The sequence below is a fragment of the Protopterus annectens genome, chromosome 2.part0 (genome assembly GCF_019279795.1).
Source record: "Protopterus annectens isolate FY-2018-M chromosome 2.part0, PAN1.0, whole genome shotgun sequence".
NCBI lineage: Eukaryota > Metazoa > Chordata > Ceratodontiformes > Protopteridae > Protopterus > Protopterus annectens.
In genome coordinates this window covers 1684994678-1685020090 of record NC_056728.1, presented here as the reverse complement: position 1 = coordinate 1685020090, position 25413 = coordinate 1684994678, and the positions used below count along the sequence as shown (strand labels likewise).

The 25413-nt window shown below is 43.7% G+C and overlaps 1 protein-coding gene across 2 annotated transcripts in view; it reads left to right on the top strand.

The window, feature by feature from the left end:
- The window catches only part of RPL7L1 (ribosomal protein L7 like 1), a 613595-nt gene that overhangs the window by 88872 nt on the left and 499310 nt on the right, over nt 1–25413 (top strand). For both annotated transcript variants that reach the window (XM_044061740.1, XM_044061738.1), the window contains exon 2: nt 8408–8516. In XM_044061740.1, the coding sequence (XP_043917675.1) occupies nt 8408–8516 (109 nt within the window). The remainder of the gene's footprint in view (nt 1–8407; nt 8517–25413) is intronic.

Sequence of the window (25413 nt, the reverse complement as noted above, 5' to 3'; positions counted from 1 at the left end):
GAGGATTCTGATGCAGAGGACTCTATTCCCTCTGCTTCTCCCCCTGAAGATTTCTCTTTTGGGGAAACCTTACATGAGATGAGGGAGCATTTTCATTGGGAAGGTCAGGATTATTCTACTTCCAAGAAGAGACTTAGGGAATTTCTCCTTCTCCCTCAACATAGACCTTTGGCTATTCCTCCTGTACTTGATATTGTGGATGATGCTTTTTCTGAAGCTAACCTGAATCCTGATTCCTTGCCGCCTGCTCCTTCTAAGCCTGATAGATTTTACAGAGTCCCTGACTCCCATCAATTCTTATTTAAGAACCCTTCTGCTGATGCTGAAACCATTTCTCAGGGTTCTAGGGCTGCTAAGGCCGCTTCATCTAAAAATCCTATTCCCTCTGAAAAGGATTCTCATGCCTTGGACAGGTGGGGCAAAAAGGTTTACACTTCTGCTACTCTTTCTGTTAGAGCTTTAAATTGCCAGTTTCACATGTTCAAGTATCAGCAATTTCTTTTGAATGTTTTAAAGCAAAGGCTGTCTACCTTTCCTGCATGTGCAGAGGACAAGGAATTACAGGATGTATTGCATGCAACTGAACAAGTTAGCAAACATAGTTTACATTGTGGTTTTGATGCCTTGGAAGCTTCTTGCAGGGCCGCAGCCTCTGGTACTGTTATCAGGAGACATGCTTGGCTTCGTGAGCAGAATTTACCTGAGCAGGTTAAGGCTAAACTGTTAGATGCCCCTGTTTAGCATGATGTTTTATTTGGATCCAAGGCTGAGGAGGTTATTAAAAAGATGGAAGAAAAAGCAAAATCTATGCAGACTGTCAAAGATTTTTTACAAGTTCAGCCTACTAGAGTTTCTAGAAATTGGCCCTCCAAAAATTGGTCCTTTCCCACGTCTGACAGGCCTCAAAGGGGAAGATATAGACGCTCCAGAGGTTGGGTGCAGGCTCAGGCCTCTTACAGGTCAAAACAATGGACTGCTTCTTCACCCAGAAGGGGAGAAGACAGACCTCAATCACAAAAGAAGCAGACTCAATGACTCTCTCCATTGGGCTACAGGTCCTCCTTGCCTGGAAGCCCCTCTCAGAGGAAAACTTTCTCTTTTCTACCAAAATTGGACTCATATTACCCAGGACAAATGGGTTTTAGACGTGATTTTAAGAGGCTACAAATTCCACTTTCATACTCTGCCAAGGTCTTCAGGTTGGCCGGATCTGCCAAAACATCAATGGTCAGAGGCCTTAAATCAAGTGGACACTTTATTGGCCATGAGAGCCATAGAACCTGTTCCACTTCCAGAGATGGGAAAAGGTTTTTACTCGAGACTAATTCTGGTCCCAAGGAAACAAAACTCATGGAGACCTATTCTGGACCTCTCAGTATTAAATACCTTTCTGGAGATTCCAAAATTCAAGATGCTTACTCTGCAACAACTTCTTCCCATGCTCTCCCAGGATGCTTGGATGGTGACATTGGACCTGAAGGAAGCCTATTTACACATTCCCATCAGACAGGAACGCAGAAAATACCTCAGATTCAAGGCAGGTTCGAGACACTTTCAATTCTCTGTACTGCCCTTTGGCTTATCTACTGCGCCCAGAGTCTTTACCAAGTGTCTGGCTCCAGTAGTAGCTTATTGCAGACTCCAGGGGATTCAAATTTACCCCTATCTGGACGAATGCCTTATTCAGGCGGACAGCAAGGATCTTTTACTTCAACATCTGCAGTTTGTTCAGCGTCTTCTCCTACTTCTGGGATTTTCAGTGAACACAAAAAAGTCACATTTGATCCTCTCTCAACAAATGATCTTTTTGGGAGCTCTTCTAAACACAAGCTTACAAAGGGCCTTCCTTACTCCAGAAAAGCAAGTACAGCTGGCATCAATTTTCAAGACCTTGGCTACTTTAACTCAGCTCACTGCAAGGAAATTCCTGCAGACATTGGGCTACATGGCTTCTTGCATCCTGTTGATCCCAAATGCAAGGCTTCATATGAGAAAACTTCAATGGTACCTAAAGAGTGTATGGTCTCAGCATTACCACAGCCTGGAAACAATGATACCTCTGATTCCCTGCCTCCAAAAAGAGTTCCTCTGGTGGTCCAGGGCTTGTGCTTTAAACGAAGGGAATCCCTTTCGTCTACCTCATCCTCCTCAGATCATAACCACAGACGCCTCGGATTATGCTTGGGGAGCTCATTACCTAAACAATTGCCAGCAGGGCTATTGGACAAAGAAGCATATTCCCTGGCACATCAACTTGAAGGAAATGTTGGCAGTCCAGAATGCTCTTCTAGCCTTCCAGAGTCTTTTGCAACCAGGCCATCTTCTGATTCTCACAGACAATACCACAGTCATGTGGTATATAAACAAGCAGGGGGGCTCTCACTCATACCCCCTTTGCAGACTAGCCATGAGTTTATGGGACACAGCTCTAAATCTGAATCTGCATCTTCAAGCTCAATTCATTCCAGGAAAACAGAATCTCTTAGCAGACAGCCTAAGCAGAAATCTTTTGGATCCTCACGAATAGATGCTGGACCCCAACTTATTCAGCAGGATTACGGCAGTTTGGGATTGCCCTCTGATAGATCTGTTTGCATCTCATCTCAATCATCAGCTGCCTCTCTTTTGCACCAGGTCCTTCCACAAAACAGCTTGGAAAGTGGATGCCCTGTCTTTCAGCTGGAGGAATCTTTCGGGATATGCCTTCCCTCCTCTTCCTCTTCTGCCTCGGGTGTTACTGAAAATAAAACTGGACAAACCCAAGATTATCATTTTGATAGCTCCAAATTGGCCTCGGCAGTTTTGGTATCCAACTTTAAGACACCTGTTCTTGGAACCTCCATGGATTCTGCCTCCGTTTCCTTCTCTTCTGTCCCAGCATCAGGGTCAGATGCTACACTCTCAAATCAAGACTCTTTGCCTGGCAGCTTGGCTCTACAAGGGCCTTTGATTCCTTCTGCTTTTCCCAAACAAGTTTTGGATGTTCCCTTAGAAGCTAGGTGCCCTAGCACTAGAAAATCTTATCCTTCTAAATGGAAAAGATTTTGTATTTGGATGCGGGATCGAGGTTCTGATCCTCTTTTGCCTGACATTTCTTCCATTTTACTTTACCTCTCAGACCTTTTGCTTAAAGGCCTCTCATTTTCTTCCATTAAAATCCATGCTTCTGCTATCTCGGCTCATTACAACACTGATCCCCCCATCTTCTCTCACCAGCTGGTGAGACAATACTTGAGAGGGGCTAAGAATTTAAGACCTCCCAGAACTCCTCCTGTTCCTGCTTGGGATCTTAATTATGTTTTGGAGAAACTAACTTTACCTCCCTCTGAGCCTGCTGCTGCTTCGGATATCAAGTTCTTATCCTGGAAGACAGCTATTTTATTAGCTTTGACTTCTGCCAGAAGGGTGTCAGAGTTGCAAGCTCTCATGGCTGTGGAACCATACCTTATTTTCCACCAAGACAGAGTTGCCTTGAGGACCAATCCTACATTTATGCCTAAGGTGATTTCTAAAGTGGCTTTAAATCAGACTATTCACCTTCCTACTTTCTTTCCAAATCCTCAAAACAAAGGGGAAAGGATTTTGCATTCATTGGACGTACACAGACAACTACGGTTTTACCTGGACAGAGCTAAAGATTTCAGAAAATCTGATCAGTTGCTTATCTCTTATGCCTCCAGTTCTCTAGGCAAGGCTATTTCTAAACAAACTATTTCCAAATGGATTGCTCATGGGATAAGGTTTTGTTACTCTCACTTTGGGAAGCAGATTCCAGGTACTGTTAGAAGTCATTCTACTAGAGCAGCTGCCACTTCAGCAGCTTTTCTCAGAGGAGTTCCTACCAAGGACATTTTGGAAGCTGCCACTTGGAGTTCAGTGCATACTTTTTCTAAGCACGATTATCTCCCTTTGTATTCTAAGTCTAGGGCAGGTTTTGCCTCTGCTGTCTTGCAGGGTCTTCTGGCTGCCCCTTCTTCTGCATAACCTCCTCCCTCATCACAGCTTTGGGATTCCACCCTACAGTTATGACTGCAACAGTGAAACACGAAGAACATAGTACAGTTGTGTACACCTACCATAAATATAGATGTTCGAGTGTGTTCACTGTTGCAGTCGGTGTTTCCCTCCCACCAATCCCCACTAATTTTTTTGCTTGTTCTGTCTTCCTCTTCTTTTGTGGTGTATTTGTGTTTCCTTTTTGGACACCTTTTGGTTACTTTGGGGGACTTCTGACACCTGGGGCAAGAGGCTGGAGAAGATGGCGTCGGCTGTCAGCTTTATACCTCTGCGTTCTGACGTCAGGGTACTTGCTGGTACAGCCGACACCGGACCCAGACTTTGGAATTCTGGCCGACCTCGGGCTGCCTGCCAGCAGGAACACCCTACAGTTATGACTGCAACAGTGAAGACACACTAACATCTACATTTATGGTAGGTGTACACAACTGCACTTTCTCCCTTTTCATGCAGAAGTCCAGGGTAGAACCATCTATGCTGCTTTTTCAAGTGGACTTCCAATACAGAAGAGGGGTCCTAATGTACTCCTGTCTGGAGAGACTGCCACTTTGCCCTTTAGGCACCAGTTTACTGAGGATGTGCCCCACCATGATTAAGAAGGCTAGGAAGCTTTCCACACACAAGTCCTATTTATTCAAATGTAAAAGGTTTGCAGTTTGGTGCCATTAAAAAAAAAAAAAACAGGACCCTAAGGTACAGTACTAAACTAGTAATCCCAGGGACTGTAAGAGGACTAGCCATGTACACCTTTAGGCAGACAGACTTCTTTCCACCCTTTACACATACTGAATAGCGCCCACTTCCCAAATCAAGCAATGTTATCCATGATAAATCTGGTGGTAAGTTTGTGTACCCATCCAATCATCAAGATTAGCCTTAAAAGTAAACAGACCACTAGTTTGCTTGACCTTTAGTGGTCTTATTCCATATGCTGGGAACATGTTCAGTTAGGAAGTTATCCCTCCAGTGAGTAGTGTTTATTCATTGGTGTAAATTTAGATCCGTAGTATAGCCATGGTGGTGCAGTGGTAGCATTGTTGCCTCACAGCAAGAGGTTCTCCCGTTTGATTCTTGGCTGGAGTGCGGGGAGTGCCTTCTGTGTGGAGTCTGCATGTCCTCCCCGCGGTTTTGGTGGGCGTTCGAAAGACATGCGTAAATGGGCTTGCCTTCGCTGAAGGTTGAACATTTAGCTGGCACCTCGGCATTCGTGAAAATCTACTGCCAATCATTAGCGGACCGGAGTTCCGCTGTGGTGACCCCTAACTGGGAAAAGCCAAAAGACAACAACAACAGTATGAGTGTTTTGTAAAGAAATGGAAGTCCTAGAATTGGGTCTTGTCTCAAAATGTGGTCACTTCAATGCAGCCAGTAGGCTGAGTATAAGGATTGTTGTGTTAATCTGTCAGGACAGTTGAAGGATTTTTTTTTTTTTTTTCGTTAAAACCCTTTGGGACCTTTCCAACTGAGTGTTCTGTTTATATTTATACATATCAAGTGGTGCAGTGTATTCCATGATGGGTCTGATAAGAGTACAGTACAGTGGTAAGATGGCTTCTTTGCATCTTGAAGACACCCTTTTGGAAATTAAAAGGGATTTCTTGACTATGGTGGAAGCCTGGTCAAATGGGAGACTTGTCCACATTAAATACCCAGGCCTCTTCTAACTGTATCTGTTTGAAGAGCAGTGCCATTTGTAACATACGAGTTGGGAGCAGCTTTTTTGCTAAATGGTACTGTACTGCATCTTTTTGTATTTAGCCTGAGACTGTTTTCTTACACCCGGTATGTGTATATTTCAGCTGTTGCATCAGTTTTAGTATCAGTGGATAAGCAGATAAATTCCATCATGCATTCGGCAATAAACTTTGTCATCTCTACTTCAGAGACATTGGCTTGGATATCTGCAAAATAAATGCAGCGGTCAGTGCCGGAAACTATCCAGTTTGGCATCACCCCATTAAATGTGACGTTAACATCCCTTTCTGAAGCATTTAAGCTAAAATTTGTCACCATTCTCCTTTAACCCTTGTGATCAGCAATGCTCTGCTTTTTAAATGCGTACAATGTCAGTGTCTGTTTAGTAATTAAAGCCACATCATTGCTGTCCTCGAGTCTGCAATACTTGAGTGAGCTGTTTTAGTTAAGGCCTAGTGTGTGCTTCAGTCAAGTTTCTCCCTTCAGTTTTAAGGTTTTCCATCATCATACCTATAATCAGTTAAACCTTCTTCAAATGTGTTTTACAACCGAGACAACCCAGAAAGAAAATGTCTCCTCTTTTTAATTTCTCCAAATCTTTTGGGTTTCTAATACAGTGACAGGAATGGATCCCATTCCTAAATCAAAGTACAATTCAAGTTAATGAAATTAGGATTGTTTCACTCTTTGTCAGCCAGAAGTGCTCTTCACAGCACCCGTAATGTGCCCAGTAATGATGACTCCTGCAATTTGTATAGAGTTACATGTATTGGTAGCATATCTAACTATGATTGTAGACTTTTTTTTTAAGACCTGTTGCTCCTACTACTATCAGAACTATCTGGGTATCTTTCTTCCACATTGCTCTAGTTTCTGCTTGCAAATCCTTATATTTTATGACTTTGTGTCTCTCTCTACGCAGGACACTGTAGTCACTGGGTGTGGCAATTTCAATGATCAATGCTGCTTTGTCTTTTCTTGGACCACTATATCTGGCTTTCTAGCATCTATCTTTTGAACTGTTGGCAATGGATGATCCCATGTGATGCAGACTTCATCACTTTCTATGATGCTTTGTGGCTCATGTTTCCAGTGTCTTTTAGCCACTTCAGTACCATAATGCTTGCACAATCCCCAGTACAACAGTCTCGCCACATTATTATGCCTTTCAGTATACAGTCCATCTGCCATTTAGTAGGTTGCAACCAGCAACGAGGTGTGTAACTGTTTCCAGTTCTGTTTTACCAAACCTACATTTGTCTGTTCCTTCCACATGTTCAATGGACTTTGTAAACCAAAGGGTTCTTAGCCCACTATCTTGTGCTGCCAATATTAACCTTTGTTTGAATTTGCCTCTCTCTAGCCATTCTTGCATTCATTCCTGATTAGCATGAGGTTCTTCAAAAAGTTTTTTATACTTGCAACTATATTTATGCAATGTCTCCTCCTTTGGACTTGAGTTATGTCTTAGAAAATTTGACTTCTGCCGTCATATGATCCTGCTGCCACAACTCTCCTCGGATAACTAACCTTGAAAACTGCATTACTGCTAGCTGTCCTGTCTGCTAGGAGAGTGTTATACCCACTAGCCCCTTGTGCAGAGAGCCTTTCCTGGTTTTCCATAAGGACAGCATCAGCCTGAGAGCAATCAATGCCAGTATATCAAAAGTAGTCATACAGTTTTCCATTGACCAAACTATTCAATTGCCTGTCTTCTTCCTCATCTCCTAGAAAAATGGGAAAGGATCCTATACTACTTAGATGTGCCTAGACAACTTAAGCAAAAACATCAGAAGCTTGTATTTGTTCTATATCTTTTGCAAGAGGGGAAAGAAGGAAACCCATTTCCTAGTAGTCTCCAAATGGAAGACCTATTGTATCATCTCCTATTATACCTCCCATGGGAAGGAGCTAGACATTCCACAGTACTAGAGCATGGTCACTGCTGTGTCTTTCTGGGGGTGGAGTGAGTGACTGTTCAGGCTGGCTTGGAGACTGCTACATGGTCTATATTCAACACCTTTTTTGTAATTACTATATGCTGGGTTTACTATTGCAGTCCTACAAAACTTGTTACTGTCTGTCCCTTCTGCTCCTGAACTCCCTTTTCTTTTAAGCTCTAGGAAGCATCCCAGTAGTAAGACCTACTACAACAGGGATCTAAGTTAAGAATCTAGCACAGATGTGAAATAACTACTAGATGTTTGATGAGATTGGATGTACAAGGACAGGAATGAGGCTGGGGTAGCCTCTCCATATGCACCCATCCCTTCCCCCTTCTTCCTCAGGTCAGAGTAAACATGGTGAGACATATTTCTTTTACTTTCCTTCCTTCAGAATAGCATCAAACAGTCCCTTTTTAACTAGGACTCTTAGGTAGACAATATCATGCTTTCTTGAGCAGGAAAGCTCTAAAGTTGTGAGGGTGGATTTTTCTTTTTTATACAGGGAACACCATAGTACTTTGAAAGGGGTGGGCATCCATCACACCTGGTGGGAAAAGGGTAAAGAGCAATGGAAGTCTGGTCAGATGTCAAGCCTTCTATGGGTGAGGTCCCAGCAGTGAGGACAACAGTGATCTGTTTAAACATCTGTTACGGTAAGCACTTGCACAGGTGTACTTTGTTTTATAATTACCAGTTAACACATGATTGCTTTGAAATATTGTTGTACTAATTATTTTCCTTGGTTGCAGAACTAGGAGGAAGATTCCACTGGTCCCAGAGAACCTACTGAAAAAACGAAAAGCGTACCAGGCCATCAAAGCGACCCAGGCTAAGCAGGCCTTACTTGAAAAAAGAAAGGTATTGAAGACTCAAAATTGCATTCAGAGTCCAACAACCATTTAGTGCAGGTCCTTCAAAAACACTTTCTCCTTTTTAGTTCAGTGTGTTTGCTGTATGTATATTAATGCAAAGATGGACTTTTGTTTTTTCAAGCTAGTGAGGAAGAAAGTGCTGTCTGCTTCAGTTTTGCAATTATGTATTGAGGCCCTAGGAAAACAGTGAAAGTATGAAGAGTACAAAAAATGCACTGCTTTAATAGCAGTGTTATAAACTTTTGTTATACTGCACACTGTTTTGAATGCAGTAGCCTTAGAGCACTCAAGAAAGCTTAATCTACATAGCAGATAAATGCAACCATTTTCATTTGTTGACATGTGCCATGCTGCTTTTTCCAATACCTTTTTCAAACTGATAATATCTGATGGCCTTGTGTCAAGGGCTGTCACTGATTAGTGCTATGCTCAGTCTTGGACTTTCCAGCAGTGAATGTCATCCTTGATTAACATGATTTTGTTGTGATACAAGTCTCTTTATTTTAGTAGCATTAAGGACTGTGAGGTGCGTGCCAGGTTCTTCTGGATTTTATTTTATTTCTATTTCTTTGTTTACTTATTTATTTGTTATGCTTAATTTTATTTGATAACTGGGTAAGTGAGTTAGTGAAGCTGACCCTTTTCAGCCCTTATCCAGGACACAAAGGGTAAACATATGCTAAGTAGATACAAGTATGATGTGTACAAGGCCGGTATGGGCTATTCAAAAGCAAAAATATAAGCAAATTTAAAAGATACAGTGTATACTTTTAACTGTATGCAATTCTAAAATGTATGAAGGATGTATATTTTTAAGTTGTTACAGCCTGAATGAACACAACTGTAGTACACAAAGATACATTTAGACCCAACAGACAGTTGGCAGATGATTTTGGTCCAAATGGTACAAACATGTTTTATTTGATGTCTTGTTTCATGAGGATAGATTAGTATACATTCATAAGAGGTACATACTTTTAATACGGTGATGTTAAAATTATATAGCATGTTAGATAGTTATTACATTAAACATTTGTTATTTTAAATGTATGTGCATTAAACTTTAGCTGCCTTTTTGTTGGTCGATTCTGTCATTTTCTATGAGTATGTTCTTAGGACTGACCAAGTTTTCTGTCTGCTGCAAAAAGACTGACATACATTTCAGCTTACAGCATTTTGCCTGGCAAAGGTGTTGAAAAGTACTAGTCCTATCACGGACTACTGGGGTAATCTCTTCTGCTGTGATTCAGTCCTAAAACTCTCTCAGACTTCCCAGCTGTGAACTCCTTTTGATGCTCATTCTGTAACTTATCTTTTAAGAACCTCCACTAACTATCCTGTCAAGGTCATCTTCCTTGTGTTTCCAGATGAGCTGGTATCACCATACGGATGCACAATAAATGAAAACCGAAAGACAGACTTCTTTAATGGACCATAACCTAGTAAAATTGACATTAAGCGCTTTCATCCACTGATGTGGACTTCATCAGAATGCCATATTAACTAACAAACAATAAATTTAAAAACTTTTTGGCGCCAAACTCCGCCTTCTTTACCAAAGTAATTTAAAGAAACCTCACATGTCAATTCAATTACTTGCATTGTGTTCACTAGTTTATAACACATAATCCATCAACTGATCATATAAATAAATATCTATCGCTCATAAATAATATTACAAAAAAATATATATATGTACTAGTATGGCTAAAATAATATATATATATATATATAATAATGTTGAGAAGAAGTAAAAACTGTAAATCACAATAGCCATTTGCTCTTCAACATTAAAGTTAAAAGGATGTACGTATGCATAAAAATAATGTACATATGCATAAAAATGAGTGAGTCATGGAATATACTTTGAATTATGAACAAGATATCTAGCGGAAATACAGTGTTCATCCTCAGATTACATTCTGACAATAAAAAAGAAAAAAAACATATGAAAAGGAAACCGTGTACATAACACTTATTTCATCTATCATAGTAAATAATTTGGAATGTAAATAAATTCCTTTTATGAACCTTGTTAAGTATAATACTAATTTAGTTCTAATATAGGTTTAATGGTAATAAAATCATTTAATCCTGGTTTCCTTCCAGCATCCGTGAAAATTTGCCATATTATCTCCTTCCTATTCAATAGGGCTTTAAAATTCCCTCCTTTAGAATCTATTTTTAAATGGTCTATAATACCAAATTTGAAAACGTGTTTTTCTCCGTTGTCAAAAGTATGTCTACTTAAAGCATTGTTCTTGTCTTTGGTCTTTATACAATATAAATGATTGTAAATCCGCCTTTTAAATTAGCGTTCCATTTTTCCAATATAAAAACCAGAACATGACATGCATTTGGCCAAATATACAATATTTTTGGTACAACAATTACCCTGTTTAAGTTTTATAATTGTCCTGTTAACGTTATCCAAAATGATACTACCTACTTCCAAAATTGCATGGCACTGGTTGCACGAACCACATTTCTTCGTATGACTATTGGTGTTAACATGCAAACCAGTGGAGTGTCCTTGTTCTAGTTTCTTTTTTAAATTTGGTCCAGTTTTGTATACAAAAATTGGAGACATACCTACTACATTACTAACATTGTCGTCAATGACCAACATATTCCAGTTGTTTCTTACTATTTTTTTTTAATGTATTCTACATATGGTGAATATTCTAATATACATGCCCTTCCAAATTTGGATACATCAGTTGTTTCTGTGATACATCCCTTTTCATTAAGTTCTCTACCTAATAAATGGAGGAAATGTATTGTCCCATTCGTTTACTACATGTCTAGAAATATTGTCCAATATGGCCCCCGGGTATCCCCTTGATCTAAACATAGCACTAATAAATTCAATTTCTCTCACAACATCAGTGTATTCGGAAGTCATCTGGGCTGCCCGAATACATTGACCTTTATAAATGCTTTTCATCATATTTCTCGGGTGACAGCTTGTAAACTCCAGATAACTGTTCGAAAATGTCTTTTTCCGGTGTATATTTGATTTGAAACCAGTTTTGGTCTTGGAAATAAATGTGTCCAAATATGCAATGCCATCATCATTGCATATATATGTGAACTTCAAAAACGTACTAGAATTATTCAGAAAAATTAATGAAGGAGGAGACTCCCTTTTACAGTGTCGAGTTGCCAGCCTGGTGCCCAACCTTCCACAGAAGGCACACACATGCACGCACTCACAGCTAGGGCCAATTTAGAGTGTCAAATCCACCTACAGCATGTCTTTGGGATGTGGGAGTAAATGCGACCACAGGGAGGACATACAGACTCCGCACAGAAGGCACCCCAGCCGAGGATCAAACCAGAGAACCTCTTGTTGTGAGGTGCAACGCTAACTGCTGCACCACCACGGCCGCCTGGCTAATCCTTCCTATTCCCTTTCCACGTCTTCTAGTGTTGCCTCCTATTTGTCCATACTTCCCTTTTCATGCCTCATTGTTCATCCAATCGGTGGTTGTACTCTGTTTCTTAAACACAGTGACAAAGAAAATTAGTTATAACCGACCTCACCATTCCCTGACTGTCTCAGTTTTTTATAGGCCTGTCATAGCTTACCTTGATATTTTTTCTTTGGGCATGTCTTGCAATGCTCACACCACTCTCACTTTACCAGTTCTTTTGCCTCTTAATTAATTTAACTCTTCCATCAGTTATTTACCTGTGCTGTTTGCTTTATCTTTGTCCATTTTCCATTCTCTTCTGCTTCCTGTTATTAATTTGTTACTGTTCACTTCCTGTCCACTATGATTTTACTTTTGGAGGGACGCTAAGGGAGGTAAAGATAATCACAGATCTTTTCTGTAAAGATCACTGCTGCAGTATAACTCCTTATCCTTAGGAAATAGACTAAGGTTGGCATCTACCCTTCCAGTATGAGTTTCCTGTCTCCCTTAACAATCTGAGCTTCTTCTCCACCTAATAGCTCATTTTGTGGCTTAGAATGAGATTGTGTCTGTTAGTCACTTCTTCAAGACAAAATCCAGAGAACAGCAAGTACAAAATTTTTGTAGACTGTGGGAGTCCAGAAGAAACAAAATAAAAGCAGTCTTTATCTGACAGAATAACCGGTGCATTATTTCAAGGTTACAAAGTATAATGAATAAAACCTATTGTATGTTACAGGAATAGCTATAAATTAACCAATTAAAGAATACTACAAGAAGAAGCAATTGTCCCACAAAGGGTACTTGAAGTGTTAATGGAAGCAAAAGTTATAAATATAGTACTGTAAAATCAGTTTTTGCTATTATAAGTACTTCATAATTATTGTTGATATCTTTCAGTTGTAAGGTCTCCAAATTAAAACTATACCAGGTTTCCCTTTCCAAAAGATGCTGAGAGCCATTTGAATATGCGTACTATGTAAAAAAAAAAAAAAAAAAAAAAAAAAAAAAAAAGTGCATAGTCAGCACATGCTGTAGAAATGAAACTTCTGTAAGGAAGTGCGAAAAAAAGCAAATGGAATTATAAATGAAGGAATTGAACTGTCGGACTGTGGTAAGTAGAAAAAAATAATTAAAAAAAAAACAGGTCTTCCGAACATTTCACATTTCTTGAAAGCAACACATCCAAGAAAGTGGGAAAAAAATGAACCGCAGATGTAGAGTTCAGATGATATTAAAGTCCCGCATTTAAAACCATTACCAGCCTTTCTCAAATCCAGACCTGTATTACAGGATGCAATGCTACCGTCGCAAGGCACATAGTGTAAGATGTTATACAGATAACTTGAGTGATGTGCACATATATTCAACTTTTCTTGTGCATCTGTATAGGTTTTGAGCTGGGAGGGTACAAACTTTGAAGTCAAGGTACCTTGTCCTTTATCAATACTGGTTTGAGTTTGGTTAGAGTTTGCACTTCTCTTTGAGGGCTAATAAACTTACCAGTGTAATATAGGTGTGTCATGCCTTCTTGAAGATGACTTGTTGCATGCAACATTTATTGCACCCTCAGAAATTACAATCTGAAGTAGTTAACTTCATTTTATCTGCCACCTATGTGTATTAGGATCCATATCGGATCCGAGCCAGCAACTTTTCAAGCATCTGCTCCGAGCTCCTCCCCTTTACCCATAACCCATCACCATCTCCTACTTTCCCTCAGATCTCATTTGCCGCTTCGTGCATCAGCATCGTGGTCTCCATAGCTCTGAGCATTAGGGTTGTAGTAAGTGGTTTTTGGTCAGATGTTTTGTGTGTAGTGAGAGTTTCTCGGTTAGTTCCCTTTCCTCCCCCAGATGCTTGTTCATTGATTTTTTTTAAAAAAAAAAAAAAAAGCTTAGCTTAGTTGGTGAAGTAGTTTAGTGTAGGCCCGTCCTTTCCCATAGGTGTGCGTGGTTTTAGTGTGTTGGAGTTTGGTAGGTGTGGCTGTGTGTGTGTAGAATGGCTGATCAGCCTAAACCTATATTTAAGAAATACACAGAGTGTGGCCATAAACTTTCACTGGTGGATGGCCACACACTGTGTGTTGTTTGCCTGGGCGTTCCCCATTTATCCATCCAGTGCAGTGTGTGTACCGTTTTTAACCCTAGGGCCTTGAAGGAGATGAAGGCCAAACTGGTGGCTAAAGGCCTTCTCCCTGCTTCCACGCTGGGCTCTCCTACCTCGGCCTCTGCTTCCACAGCTACCGCCCAACCCCCCCCCCCCCCCCAGGCTGGGGCTCACCCTCCCACTAGACCTGTTGAAGGAGACACAAAAGGAAGAGAAAAGAAAAAGGATAGAGACCGAGAAACGAAGGGGGATAGGGCCTGTAAACGGTCTCCAGATCGGGAGTCCTTCCCTAGCCCGCCTTCCAAGGTGTCGAGACCTGTGTCTCCTTGGCTCCACTCCCCTAGATTCTCCCTGGAGCAGACAGAGCCTTCGGAACAGAGGCCTTCATCCAGATCTTTGCAGCGTCCAGCTAAATCCGAGTCGGTTGCTTCCTTGTGATTGACTCGAGTCTCTCTGAAGTGGATATGGACAGGATGATGAGGAGATTTATTCGGACCCAAATCCAGATGAGAGTTTTGCCAGGCCCCTCTCCCTCTGGAGGGGGAACCTCCATGCCCTTCTTTCATCCTATTTCACCTTCCCCGATCCTGCCTGTGGTTTCGGGGTTTATGGATCCGAGGATCTTCGGAGCTGGAGATTCGGTACCGATGGATGTTCATTGTGCATACAGCTGCAGTCATAACAGATGGGTTTTCCTGCCATCAGGTGGGTCCTCGGTCGGCCGAATTCCAAAGTCTAGGTCCGGCGTCGGATGTCGTCCCTTCTTCCCTGACGTCAGTGTGACAGGGGTATAAAAGAACCAGCCAACGCCATTTTCTTCAGTCTTTCTTGCCGTGCGGTGCCCGAAGCAGAAGCAGTTCGCAAGTGCCGGTCGGCCAGCTCCTGAGATTATGAATATTTTTCAACCGAAGACTTCTTGAAAGCTAAGTACCCCGTTGGGGAAACTTTTCTTGCCTCAGACCGATGTCAGACAAAGTTAATAATTGCATTTCATGTGGGAAGCAAATACCGCATAAGGGTTTCCATTCCCTCTGTATTCCTTGCTTAGGCCCAGACCGCGACATCTCGGCCTTTTGTTTTTGTGCTACATTCAACAGACGCACTATTAAGCGTTGGGAAGAGTTCGCCCAACATTATTTTGGCAAAAAGTTTAATTACAACATGTCGTTGGATACTCCGACTCCAGTTTTGAGTAAACGACGCAAAGATAAGGACCGACATACGAGGTCCGCGACTTCTACCGACACCACGCTAAAGCCGACTACAGGTGCTCTGGTTCTCAGCGAGGTGCCTACGCAGCCCCTGACTACCGATAACACTTCATTAGCGGTGTCTTCTGTGCCCGAGGTCGCAGGCTCTTTGGCCCACACTCCGACTACAGACACCGAAGCCACTCTTGGCGGGGAAACTCAGAGTTCAGACAGGCCTGCCACCTCTCAAGGTGTCTTCAGGCCTTCTTCTTCTTTTTCCATTAAGGCTTACACTAAATCTAAAGCAGCCATGCATTCAAAAAGACAAGCTCCACAGGGCCCCTCTCAAGGCCCCATGCCTAAAAAGCAGATGCTCAAAATGGCTGAGGATTTGATTACTCTTATCAGGGGTTCTCAACCCCCTTCGGACAAAACGCCCAGAGTGGAGGAAGAATACCCTTCCTCAGACCAGGCCTCCATTACTTCAGAACATTCTGAGGACCAGGAACATTCTTACTCCCCTTTCGAAGATTCTGATGCAGAGGAGTCCATTCCCTCTGTCTTCCCCCCCCTGAGGATTACTCTTTTGGGGAAACCTTGCATACCTTGAGGGAACACTTCCACTGGGAAGGCCAAGAGTACTCAGACTCCAAGAAAAGGCTCAGGGATTTCCTCTTGCTCCCTCAGCACAGGCCTCTGGCTATACCTCCTGTCTTAGACATACTAGATGATGTGTATTCAGAGGCCAGCCTTAACCCAGATTCTTTACCTCCAGCTCCAGTCAAGCCTGACAGGTATTACCGGGTTCCTGATTTACACCAATTCCTATAAAAAAGCCATGCGGCTGACCCAGAAACTATTTCACAGGATCCCAAGGGAATTAAGGCCTCCACTGCCAAAATTCCATTACCTTCAGAGAGAGATTCCAGAGCTTTAGAAAGGTGGGGGGGGAAAGGTATACACCTCGGCCACCTTAACCATGAGGGCATTAAACTGTCAGTTCCATATGTTAAAGTATCAACAGTTTTTGTTATCTCAGTTGAAAAGCAAAATGTCACAACCTGAACAACCAGACTTGAAGGAGTTGCAGGATTTGTTGCATAGTGCAGAGCAAGTGGGTAAACATACCTTCCAATGTGGTTTTGATGCTTTAGAGGCCTCTTGTAGAGCTGCTGTTACAGGATCAGTCATACGTAGACATGCTTGGCCCAAAGAGCAAACCTTACCAGATCATGTCAAAGCTAAATTACTAGATGCACCTCTTCGAAAAGATGTATTGTTTGGTGTTGAAGCTGAGGAGGTATTAAAGAAAATGGAGGAAAAGGCAAAATCAATGCAAACAGTGAAAGATTTCCTACAGGTACAACCCCCACGCTTCAGTAGAAATTGGCCTTCAAAAAATTGGTCCTTTCCAGCCACGGACAGACCTCAAAGAGTTAGATACAGGCGCACGAGGGGTAGAGGGCAATCTCAAGGATCATTTCGAGGCAGACCATGGCAAACACCTACACCGAGAGGGGGTGAGGATAGTTCACAAGCCATTCAGAAAGCAGACCCAATGACTTTCCCCTTTGCATGCCAAGCAAAGCTCAAATGGCAGCACCTTTAGGCGGAAAACTGGCATTATTTTCGAAAAATTGGCATATTGTCACAAAAGACAAATGGATCCTGGACATTATAGACAGAGGCTACAGATTCCACTTTCACACCCTTCCAAAAATGAGAGGCATGCCAAACCTGCCACACAATCAAAGGGCAGAGGCACAAAAACAAATTTCAGATCTCATGGACATGAAAGCTATTCAAGAGGTACCTGCACAAGAACAGGGTCGAGGTTTTTATTCCAGACTATTCCTGGTACCAAGGAAGGGCAAAGATTGGAGACCTATTTTGGACCTATCCATCCTAAACACATTTACTCGTACCAAAGTTCAAGATGCTCACATTACAGCAGCTTCTTCCCATGCTGGGCAAGGAGTCTTGGCTGGTAACATTGGACCTCAAGGAGGCATACCTGCATGTCCCAATCAGACAAGATTGCAGAAGATACCTCAGATTTCTTGCGGGTTCATCCCATTATCAATTCTCTGCATTGCCCTTTGGCTTATCTACTGCACCCAGAGTGTTCACGAAATGCCTGGCATCAGTAATTGCCTTCTGCAGACTTCAAGGGATACAAATATACCCATATTTGGACGACTGCCTGATCCAAGCGGACAGAAAACACACTCTTCTGAAACACCTGGCGTTTGTAATAATGTTGTTGAAATCTCTGGGATACACAGTCAACAAAAAGAAGTCAAGACTAATACCCTCTCAAACAATAATTTTCCTGGGTGCCAGCTTGGATACAAACACCCAGATGGCCTACCTCACGCCAGAGAAACAAGGGCAATTAACTCAATACTTCAGACAGCTGGCAACCTTCACCAGGCTGACTGCAAGGAAAATCCTGCAGGCTCTGGGATTCATGGCATCTTGCATCCTGCTAATCCCATGTGCAAAGCTGCATATGAGGAAACTTCAATGGTACCTAAAAAACTTATGGTCTCAACACAGCCACAGTTTGGAAACAATCATACCACTGATTCCATGTCTTCAAAAGGAATTTCTGTGGTGGGCTCAAGCATGCCAAAGAAACATAGGTCTCCCATTCTGCAAGCCTCAAGCAAATCAAGTCATCACAACAGATGCCTCGGACTACGCCTGGGGGGCGCACATGACAGATCGGTGCATTCAGGGCAAATGGTCACAAAAAGAAAAGCACCTACACATCAATCAAAAGGAAATGCTAGCAGTAATAAATGCTATTATGGCTTTCAAAGACCTACTGCATCCAGGCCAGCTATTGATAAGGACAGACAACACCACAGTGATGTGGTACATAAACTAACAGGGAGGAACCCATTCATACCCCCTATGCAGGCTAGCCATGTCTCTTTGGAGCATGGCTCTGGAATTACAAATCCAACATCAAGCACAGTTCCTGCCAGGCAAGGAAAACACGCTGGCAGACAACCTGAGCATAAATATGACAGATCCACACGAATCGAAGTTGCATCCTGAAGTTTTTACAATGATAATTCAAGCACGGGGAAGGCCAGACATAGATCTCTTTGCCACCCACAGAAATTACCAATTGACAAAATTCTGCTCAAGGGCCTTTCATCCACAGGCCTGGAAAGTGGACGCACTCTCTTTCAGTTGGACAACAGTGACGGTTTATGCCTTTCCACCTCTTCCACTGCTGCCCAAAGTTCTATTAAAAGCCAGAGCAGACAGACCAATGATGATTCTCATTGCTCCAGACTGGCCAAGACAACACTGGTACCCACTCCTGAGGAGCCTGACGCATTCCCCACCATGGATCCTGCCTCTAATGCCTCTTCTACTGACTCAGCACAACTTCAAAACTCTTCACAGTCAGCTGAAAACACTCAATCTAGCCGCATGGAGGATTCCTTAAATTCACAGCAGACCCTACTCTCCAAGGAGGTGCAGGATGTCATTTTGGAGGCCAGAAGGCCTTCTACTAGAAAAGCCTACTCCGCAAAATGGAAACGGTTTTGTGCCAGGAATCAGAAAAAGGGTCAGAATCCTGGAATACTGAATTTACCTCAAATATTACAGTACCTAGCCGAGCTGCTAAGCAGTGGACTTTCATTCTCCTCCATCAAAATCCATGCCTCAGCCATTTCTGCAGAGTACAACACTGATCCTCCTTTATTCTCTCACTCTCTCTTAAGACAGTTCCTCAGAGGGGCTAAGAATATAAAACCTCCAAGGAAGCAACCAGTACCTGCTTGGGACCTCAATTTCATTCTAGAAAAATACCCTGCCTCCTTTTGAGCCAGCTGCTTCAACAGATCTGCAATATTTGTCATGGAAAACAGCCTTCCTTCTAGCTATCACCTCAGCACGCAGGGTTTTGGAACTACAAGCCCTCATGGCTGTGCAGCCTTTCATCATTTTCCATCAGGACAGAGTTTCCTTACGAACCAATCCTTCATTTATGCCAAAGGTAGTATCCAGGGTAGCCTTGAATCAGGCTATTCACTTACCTACCTTTTACCCTAATCCACAAAACAAAGGGGAGAGACTACTACATTCCTTGGACATTCACAGACAGCTCCGTTATTATTTGGACAGAACAAAGCCTTTCAGAAAATCAGAGCAACTCTTTGTGTCCTATGCTACAGGTGCTCAAGGGAAGCCTATTTCCAAACAGACAATCTCAAAATGGATAGCCCACTGCATACGCTTTTGTTACTCTTTTCATGGTAAAACTGTACCTACAGGCATCAGATCTCACTCCACAAGGGCCACATCTACCTCTGCAGCTTTCCTCAGGGGGGTTCCTACCAAAGATATTTTGGAAGCAGCCACTTGGAGTTCTGTACATACTTTCTCCAAGCACTATCACCTACCATTATACTCCAAAACTAGAGCGGGCTTTGCCACTGCAGTCTTGCAGGGCATCCTGGCTCCTCCTAGTTCCACTTAGTGCCTACCACCCCTTTATTAGCTTTGGGATTCTACCCATCTGTTATGACTGCAGCTGTATGCACGATGAACATAGTACAGTTTTGTACCTACCATAAATGTAGATGTTCGAGTGCTAATACAGCTGCAGTCCAGGTTTCCCCTCCCTCCTTCCCCTCTTGGGACAGGCCTAATGGCTAACACCTCCTCATACAACCTCTTTGGGGTATTCTTTTATGGTGTATTTTCTTGCAACTACTGTTTTTTGATTATATTGCATTTGCATTATTACATAAATTTATGTTTCGCCTTCCTTCTGGGGGCACCTGACATCTGGGGCAAGAAAAACTGAAGAAAATGGCGTCGGCTGGTTCTTTTATACCCCTGTCACACTGACGTCAGGGAAGAAGAGATGACATCCGACGCCGGACCTAGACTTTGGAATTCGTCCGACCGAGGGCCTGCCTGATGGCAGGAAAACCCATCTGTTATGACTGCAGCTGTATTAGCACTCGAACATCTACATTTATGGTAGGTACAAAACTGTACTTTCCTCCAACCTTGACTCCGGCGATTACTTTGAGCTCCTCTGATCTGACCAGTTCTTAGCTCTCGGAGCCGAGGATGAGGAGTCAGACCCCAGGGGATGGAGGTGTCTTCGGCTCTGACTTTGTCGGATCTGAGCCGTTCCTCCGGAGCTCTGGCTACAGTAGCCTCGGCCCCAATCCTCACAGCAGACCCGGGGAGAGCTTCCTCATTGTTGGGTGCTAAGGAGGTGTGCTCTTCATCTGTGTTCGACGTGGTGGAGAGGGTTCTCTCCCAAGGATCGAGACCCCAGCCTATTTCCTTGGATTCCGCACAGACTCCCTCGGATTCAGTTACGACTCCCTTCAGCTTGTCCCAGGGACAGTACGTGCTAGAGGAGCCCCAGGCGGTTCCCCTGGAGAAACCCCCACGGCTCATAAGCCGTCTTCAGAGAGTCCCACCGAAGAGGGTCCTCGTAAGCACACATGTAAAAGGAGGCACCTGGACTCCCCCGAGTCCTTGACAGAAGACACTGATTTAGACGGAGAAGGTTCCCAGAGGTCACCACCCAGGATGTCCCCTTTGGAGACATCATGGAGATCCTCTGCTAGAGGGAAGGTTGGTTGGCCCCAAAACCTTCTACGGATGAATCCGTGTTCCTGGAGTCTTTTGGCATGGACCCATCTACGTCCTGGGTGTCCCCACCGGTGGATCTTATCACCACGTGGGCATGGAAGGAGCCTGACACCGTAGAGCTGATACCTAAACATCCGGATAAGATCCTCTCTCCACCCTCTGAGAGACAGGCCTGGTATAAAGGATCCCTCGTGGATGCTATTGTGGTTGCAGCAGCCGCCAAGAGGGAACTGGCTCAGGAAAGTTCCTTGGTCCACCCTCTGGACAAGGAGTCCAGGACGGTAGATCGATTTAGGAAGCAAGTGTATTCTTCAGCGACATTTTCCATCCGAGCCCTGAACTATTTGGCACACATTATACGAATGCAGCGAGACCTAGTCACGGAGATAACTGAGTCGCCCCCAGAGGCTTTGTCGTCTGAGGACAAGCATCTGTTCTCCATGAAAATGTCGACTCTGAAGTCAATATTGAACACGTCTATGTGCCTCCTTGTCCACTGTATGGAAGAAGCAGCTAGGGTGGCTGGGACTGGCGTGGCTATGAGGCGACACGCTTGGCTCAGACTATGTCAATTTGTGGACCCCTTAAAGACGTCTTTCACGAATGCTCCCTTCGATGGTTCTTCTCTTTTTGGAAAGACTGTATGTGACACCCTTGTCCAGAGTGAAAAAGATGGGAAGACTTTGTCTGCTGTCAGAATCCGCTTCTCCAGTCCTCAAGTCCAAGTCCTCTTGGAATCAGAGAGGGCAAAAGAAGATGTGGTTCCGGAAATCACAGTTTTCCCGGGTCTCTCAGAACAACTCGTCCCCTAGAGAGGGCCATGACAGACGCCGTCCCAGAGGCAGAGGGTGTCAGAGGAACTTGGGTCTAGGGACCCCTTCTTGGACAGGCCCATGCAGCAGCCCTGAGGGGTTGCCTGACTGTCCTACTCTGGAAGCAGTCGGGGGAAGATTATCTTTGCACCCATTGGCTTGGGAGTCCATAACTGCAGATCGTTTGGTGCTTAAAATAATATCCAGAGGCTACACCATCCCGTTTGTTGTCCCACCGATCTAACCAAAGCATCTCCCAGATGTCCCACCCACTCAAAGGGAGATGACAGTGCTAGAGATTTCCAAGCTGCTTCACAAATGAGCCATCGAACCCCCCCCCCCATCATTCCGGATCAGGCGTTTACTCCAAGTTCTTTTAGTGCCAAAAAAGATGGCGGACTTCAGGCCCATTTTGGACCTGTCAGCCTTAAACCTGGCTGTCGCCAAACAGAAATTCCAGATGGTCACCCTGCAGTCCATTCTACCTTATCTTCGAGAATGCGACTGGATCTGGTCAATAGACCTCCAGGATGCTTACTACCATATCAAGATTCGCAGAAGCTCCAGCAGATTTCTTCGCTTCTGGCTGGGAGCCAATCATTTCCAGTTCAGAGCCCTACCCTTCATTCTCACCACAGCCCCAAGGGTGTTTACCAAGGTAATGGCAGTTATAGCGGCTCACCTGAGGCTTCAGGGAATTCATGTATTCCCTTACCTAGACGATTGGCTCCTTGCTGCTTCCATCAAGCGTCTTCTTTGCCAAGCCAGAGACTCCTTCCTTCATCTTGCAGATGGCTAGAGATCACTATCGATGTTTCCAAGTCCCTCTTGGACACAGTGCAGATCTTGGACTTTATGTGGGTACGGCTGGACACCCTTCGACTGAAAGTCTTTCTAACTCCAGACAGGGTCCAGAGTCTACGGGCTCGTATATCCATAGTTCTTGGCCCCAGGTTACCAAAGGCAGGTGACATTCTCAGAGCCCTGGGCTCTATGGCTGCAGCAGTCTCAATCCTCCCCTGTGTGTGTCTTCACATGCGTGTTCTTCATTGGACTCTTGCAGTACAGTGGTCTTTGCTAGATCTTCCCATGGAATATCCAATTCAAATCAGCTAAGCCTGCAGGGTGTCACTCCTCTGGTGGCTCCAATCCCCGGAGATCACAGCGGGACGCCCATTTGTTTCACCCACAGCCCAAGCCACAGTGACCATGGAAGCCTCCCAGCTTGGGTGGAGGGGCATTATCTGGGGAAGACGGTCCAAGGCACGTGGTCCCAGATCGAGACCAGATTTCACATCCATGTTCTGGAGATGAGGGCAGTGCTTTTAGCTTTGCAAGCCTTCCACACTGTTCTTCCTCCGGGGACTGTTGCAGTTCAGTCAGACAGTGTCAGTTGTCTGGTACATCAACAAATAGGGAGGAACTAGATCTTACCCTCTGTGTAGTGAGGCCATGAGAGTGTTGGAGTGGGCAATCTCTACCATTTGGTTTCTGATTGCAACGCACATCCTGGGATGCTGCAACATTTTAGCTGACAGATTGAGTCGGGCTATTCTAATGCCGTACGAGTGGTCTCTGAAACAGTCTATAGCGGAGGAGATCGTCCTTGCGTGGGGTCAGCCTTGCTGCGATCTCTTCGCATCTCCTTCCAACACGAAGTGCAATGAGTTCTTCGCTCTGATTCCCTCACTAGGAGATCCCCCCAGAGACGCTCTAGTCCATGCTTGACCTCCCGGGTTACTGTATGCTTATTCCCCGTTACCACTCCTTCCGAAGTTTCTTCAGAAAGCTTGCCGACTGGGGTGCAAAGTGATACTCATTGCCCCATTCTAGCCTAGTCAAGTGTGGTTCCCATTCCTCTGGTCTCGTGTTCTAGCACCTCCTTGGGTTCTGAATCCCTGCCCGGATCTCATTTCTCATGCTTCGGGCACTTGTCCACCCACCCTGGACCGCCTCAAGCTGACAGCTTGGTTGCTCCAGTTCCCTTGATTGCCAGGACTCCCGGTCTTTCATCTTCAGTAAAAACTTTTCTGGTGGCATCTCACAAGGCTTCCACTAGGAAGATTTACAGCAGTAAATGGAAACAATTCTCTGTTTGAGCTTCTCAGAGAAACCTGGATCCTTTTACAGCCCCTGTTCCTGCAGTGTTGGATTTCTTAGCCAATATTTTTTCAGCAAGGGGCTAGTTCCTCCACTGTGAAAGTGCAACTGGCAGCTATTTCAAATTTCCACATCAGCAAGAACATGAATGCCCTGGCCTCTTCTAGACTGTGTAAGGCTTTCCTTAAAGGCACCTTTCTTTTGTGTCCTCCAATTAAGGACTCTGTTCCTCCTTGGGACCTTACTTTGGTTCTCCAGGCTTTAGTTGCTCCCCCCTTTGAACCTACAGCATCAGTAGATTTGAAGTTCTTGTCCTGGAAGACAGCTTTCCTAGTGGCCATTACGTTGGCTAGGAGGGTTTCTGAGATTCAGACTTTGTCTGCCGTGCCCCCTTACTTGATTTTCCATAAGGACAGGGTTTCTCTCCGCACAAACCCTTCTTTCTTACCAAAAGTGGCTTCTGAATCAAACATTAATCAAACAATTAACCTGCCTGTTTTCTTTCCAAATTTTCAGAACGAGGGTGAATATAAACTGCATTTGCTAGATGTTCATAGACAACTTTGTTTTTATTTACATAGAACAAAGCCCTTCTGTAAGTCTCACCAGTTATTTGTGTCTTTTTCTAAACCCTTTCTGGGTAAAGCCATCTCCAAGGTTTCCTTAGCTAGATGGATTACACAATGTATTTTGCAAATTTACAGAGACAAAGGTCTGTCCCTGCCTGGTCCTGTTAAAGCTCATTCTACCAGATCTATGTAGACTTCTGCTGCCTTTTGGTCTAGGGTTTCATTGGATGACATTTGTGCGGCAGCAACTTGGGCAAGGTCACATACCTTCATTTCTCATTATAAGTTGGATTTGATCTCCAGAGGGAGAGCATCCTTTGGCTCTGCGGTGCTCAGGAATATCCTTCCATGAGGGCCTCCCAGGAGCTTGGGACTCTGTCCCATAGGCTACTTCAGATAAAGAAGTTATGTACTCACCATAACGCTCCATCTGAGTAGTTACACTTCATTTTCCTGCAACCTTCCCACCCTCCTTCCCCCGAACCTTCTCATGGTTTATTGTAAGTTGAGTTGCTGATTGGTTTGAGTAGTGGCAAACTCGATCTGAGGGAAGGTAGGAGATGGTGATGGGTTATGGGTACGGGGGAGGAGCTTGGAGCTCGGAGCAGATGCTTGAAAAGTTGCCGACTCAGATCCGAATATCTACAGGTTGCAGAAAAATGAAGTCCAACTACTCAGATGGAGTGTTATGGTGAGTACATAACTTCTTTTTATTGGCAAGTGAATATTTTGTTTCTTTAGAATATCGTCATTAGCTGCAAAATATCACCACTGCTTAAGAAGAAAAGTGAACATACACACAGAATTATTACAAATGAGGCATTTTAAGTATTGAGTAAGTACAGCACAGTACAATACAAGCAAATACTCTTATAAGCCTAGATTTTTTTGAAAGTATCTGAAGTATTATGTATGTACTGTCATTATCCTAAACTGATGCCTGCCTGAACCCAAGAGCTCTTTCACTGAGCAAATTCAGAGCTCTGGTGTGTGTGTGTGTGTGTGTGTGTGTGTGTGTGTGTGTGTGTGTGTGTGTGTGTG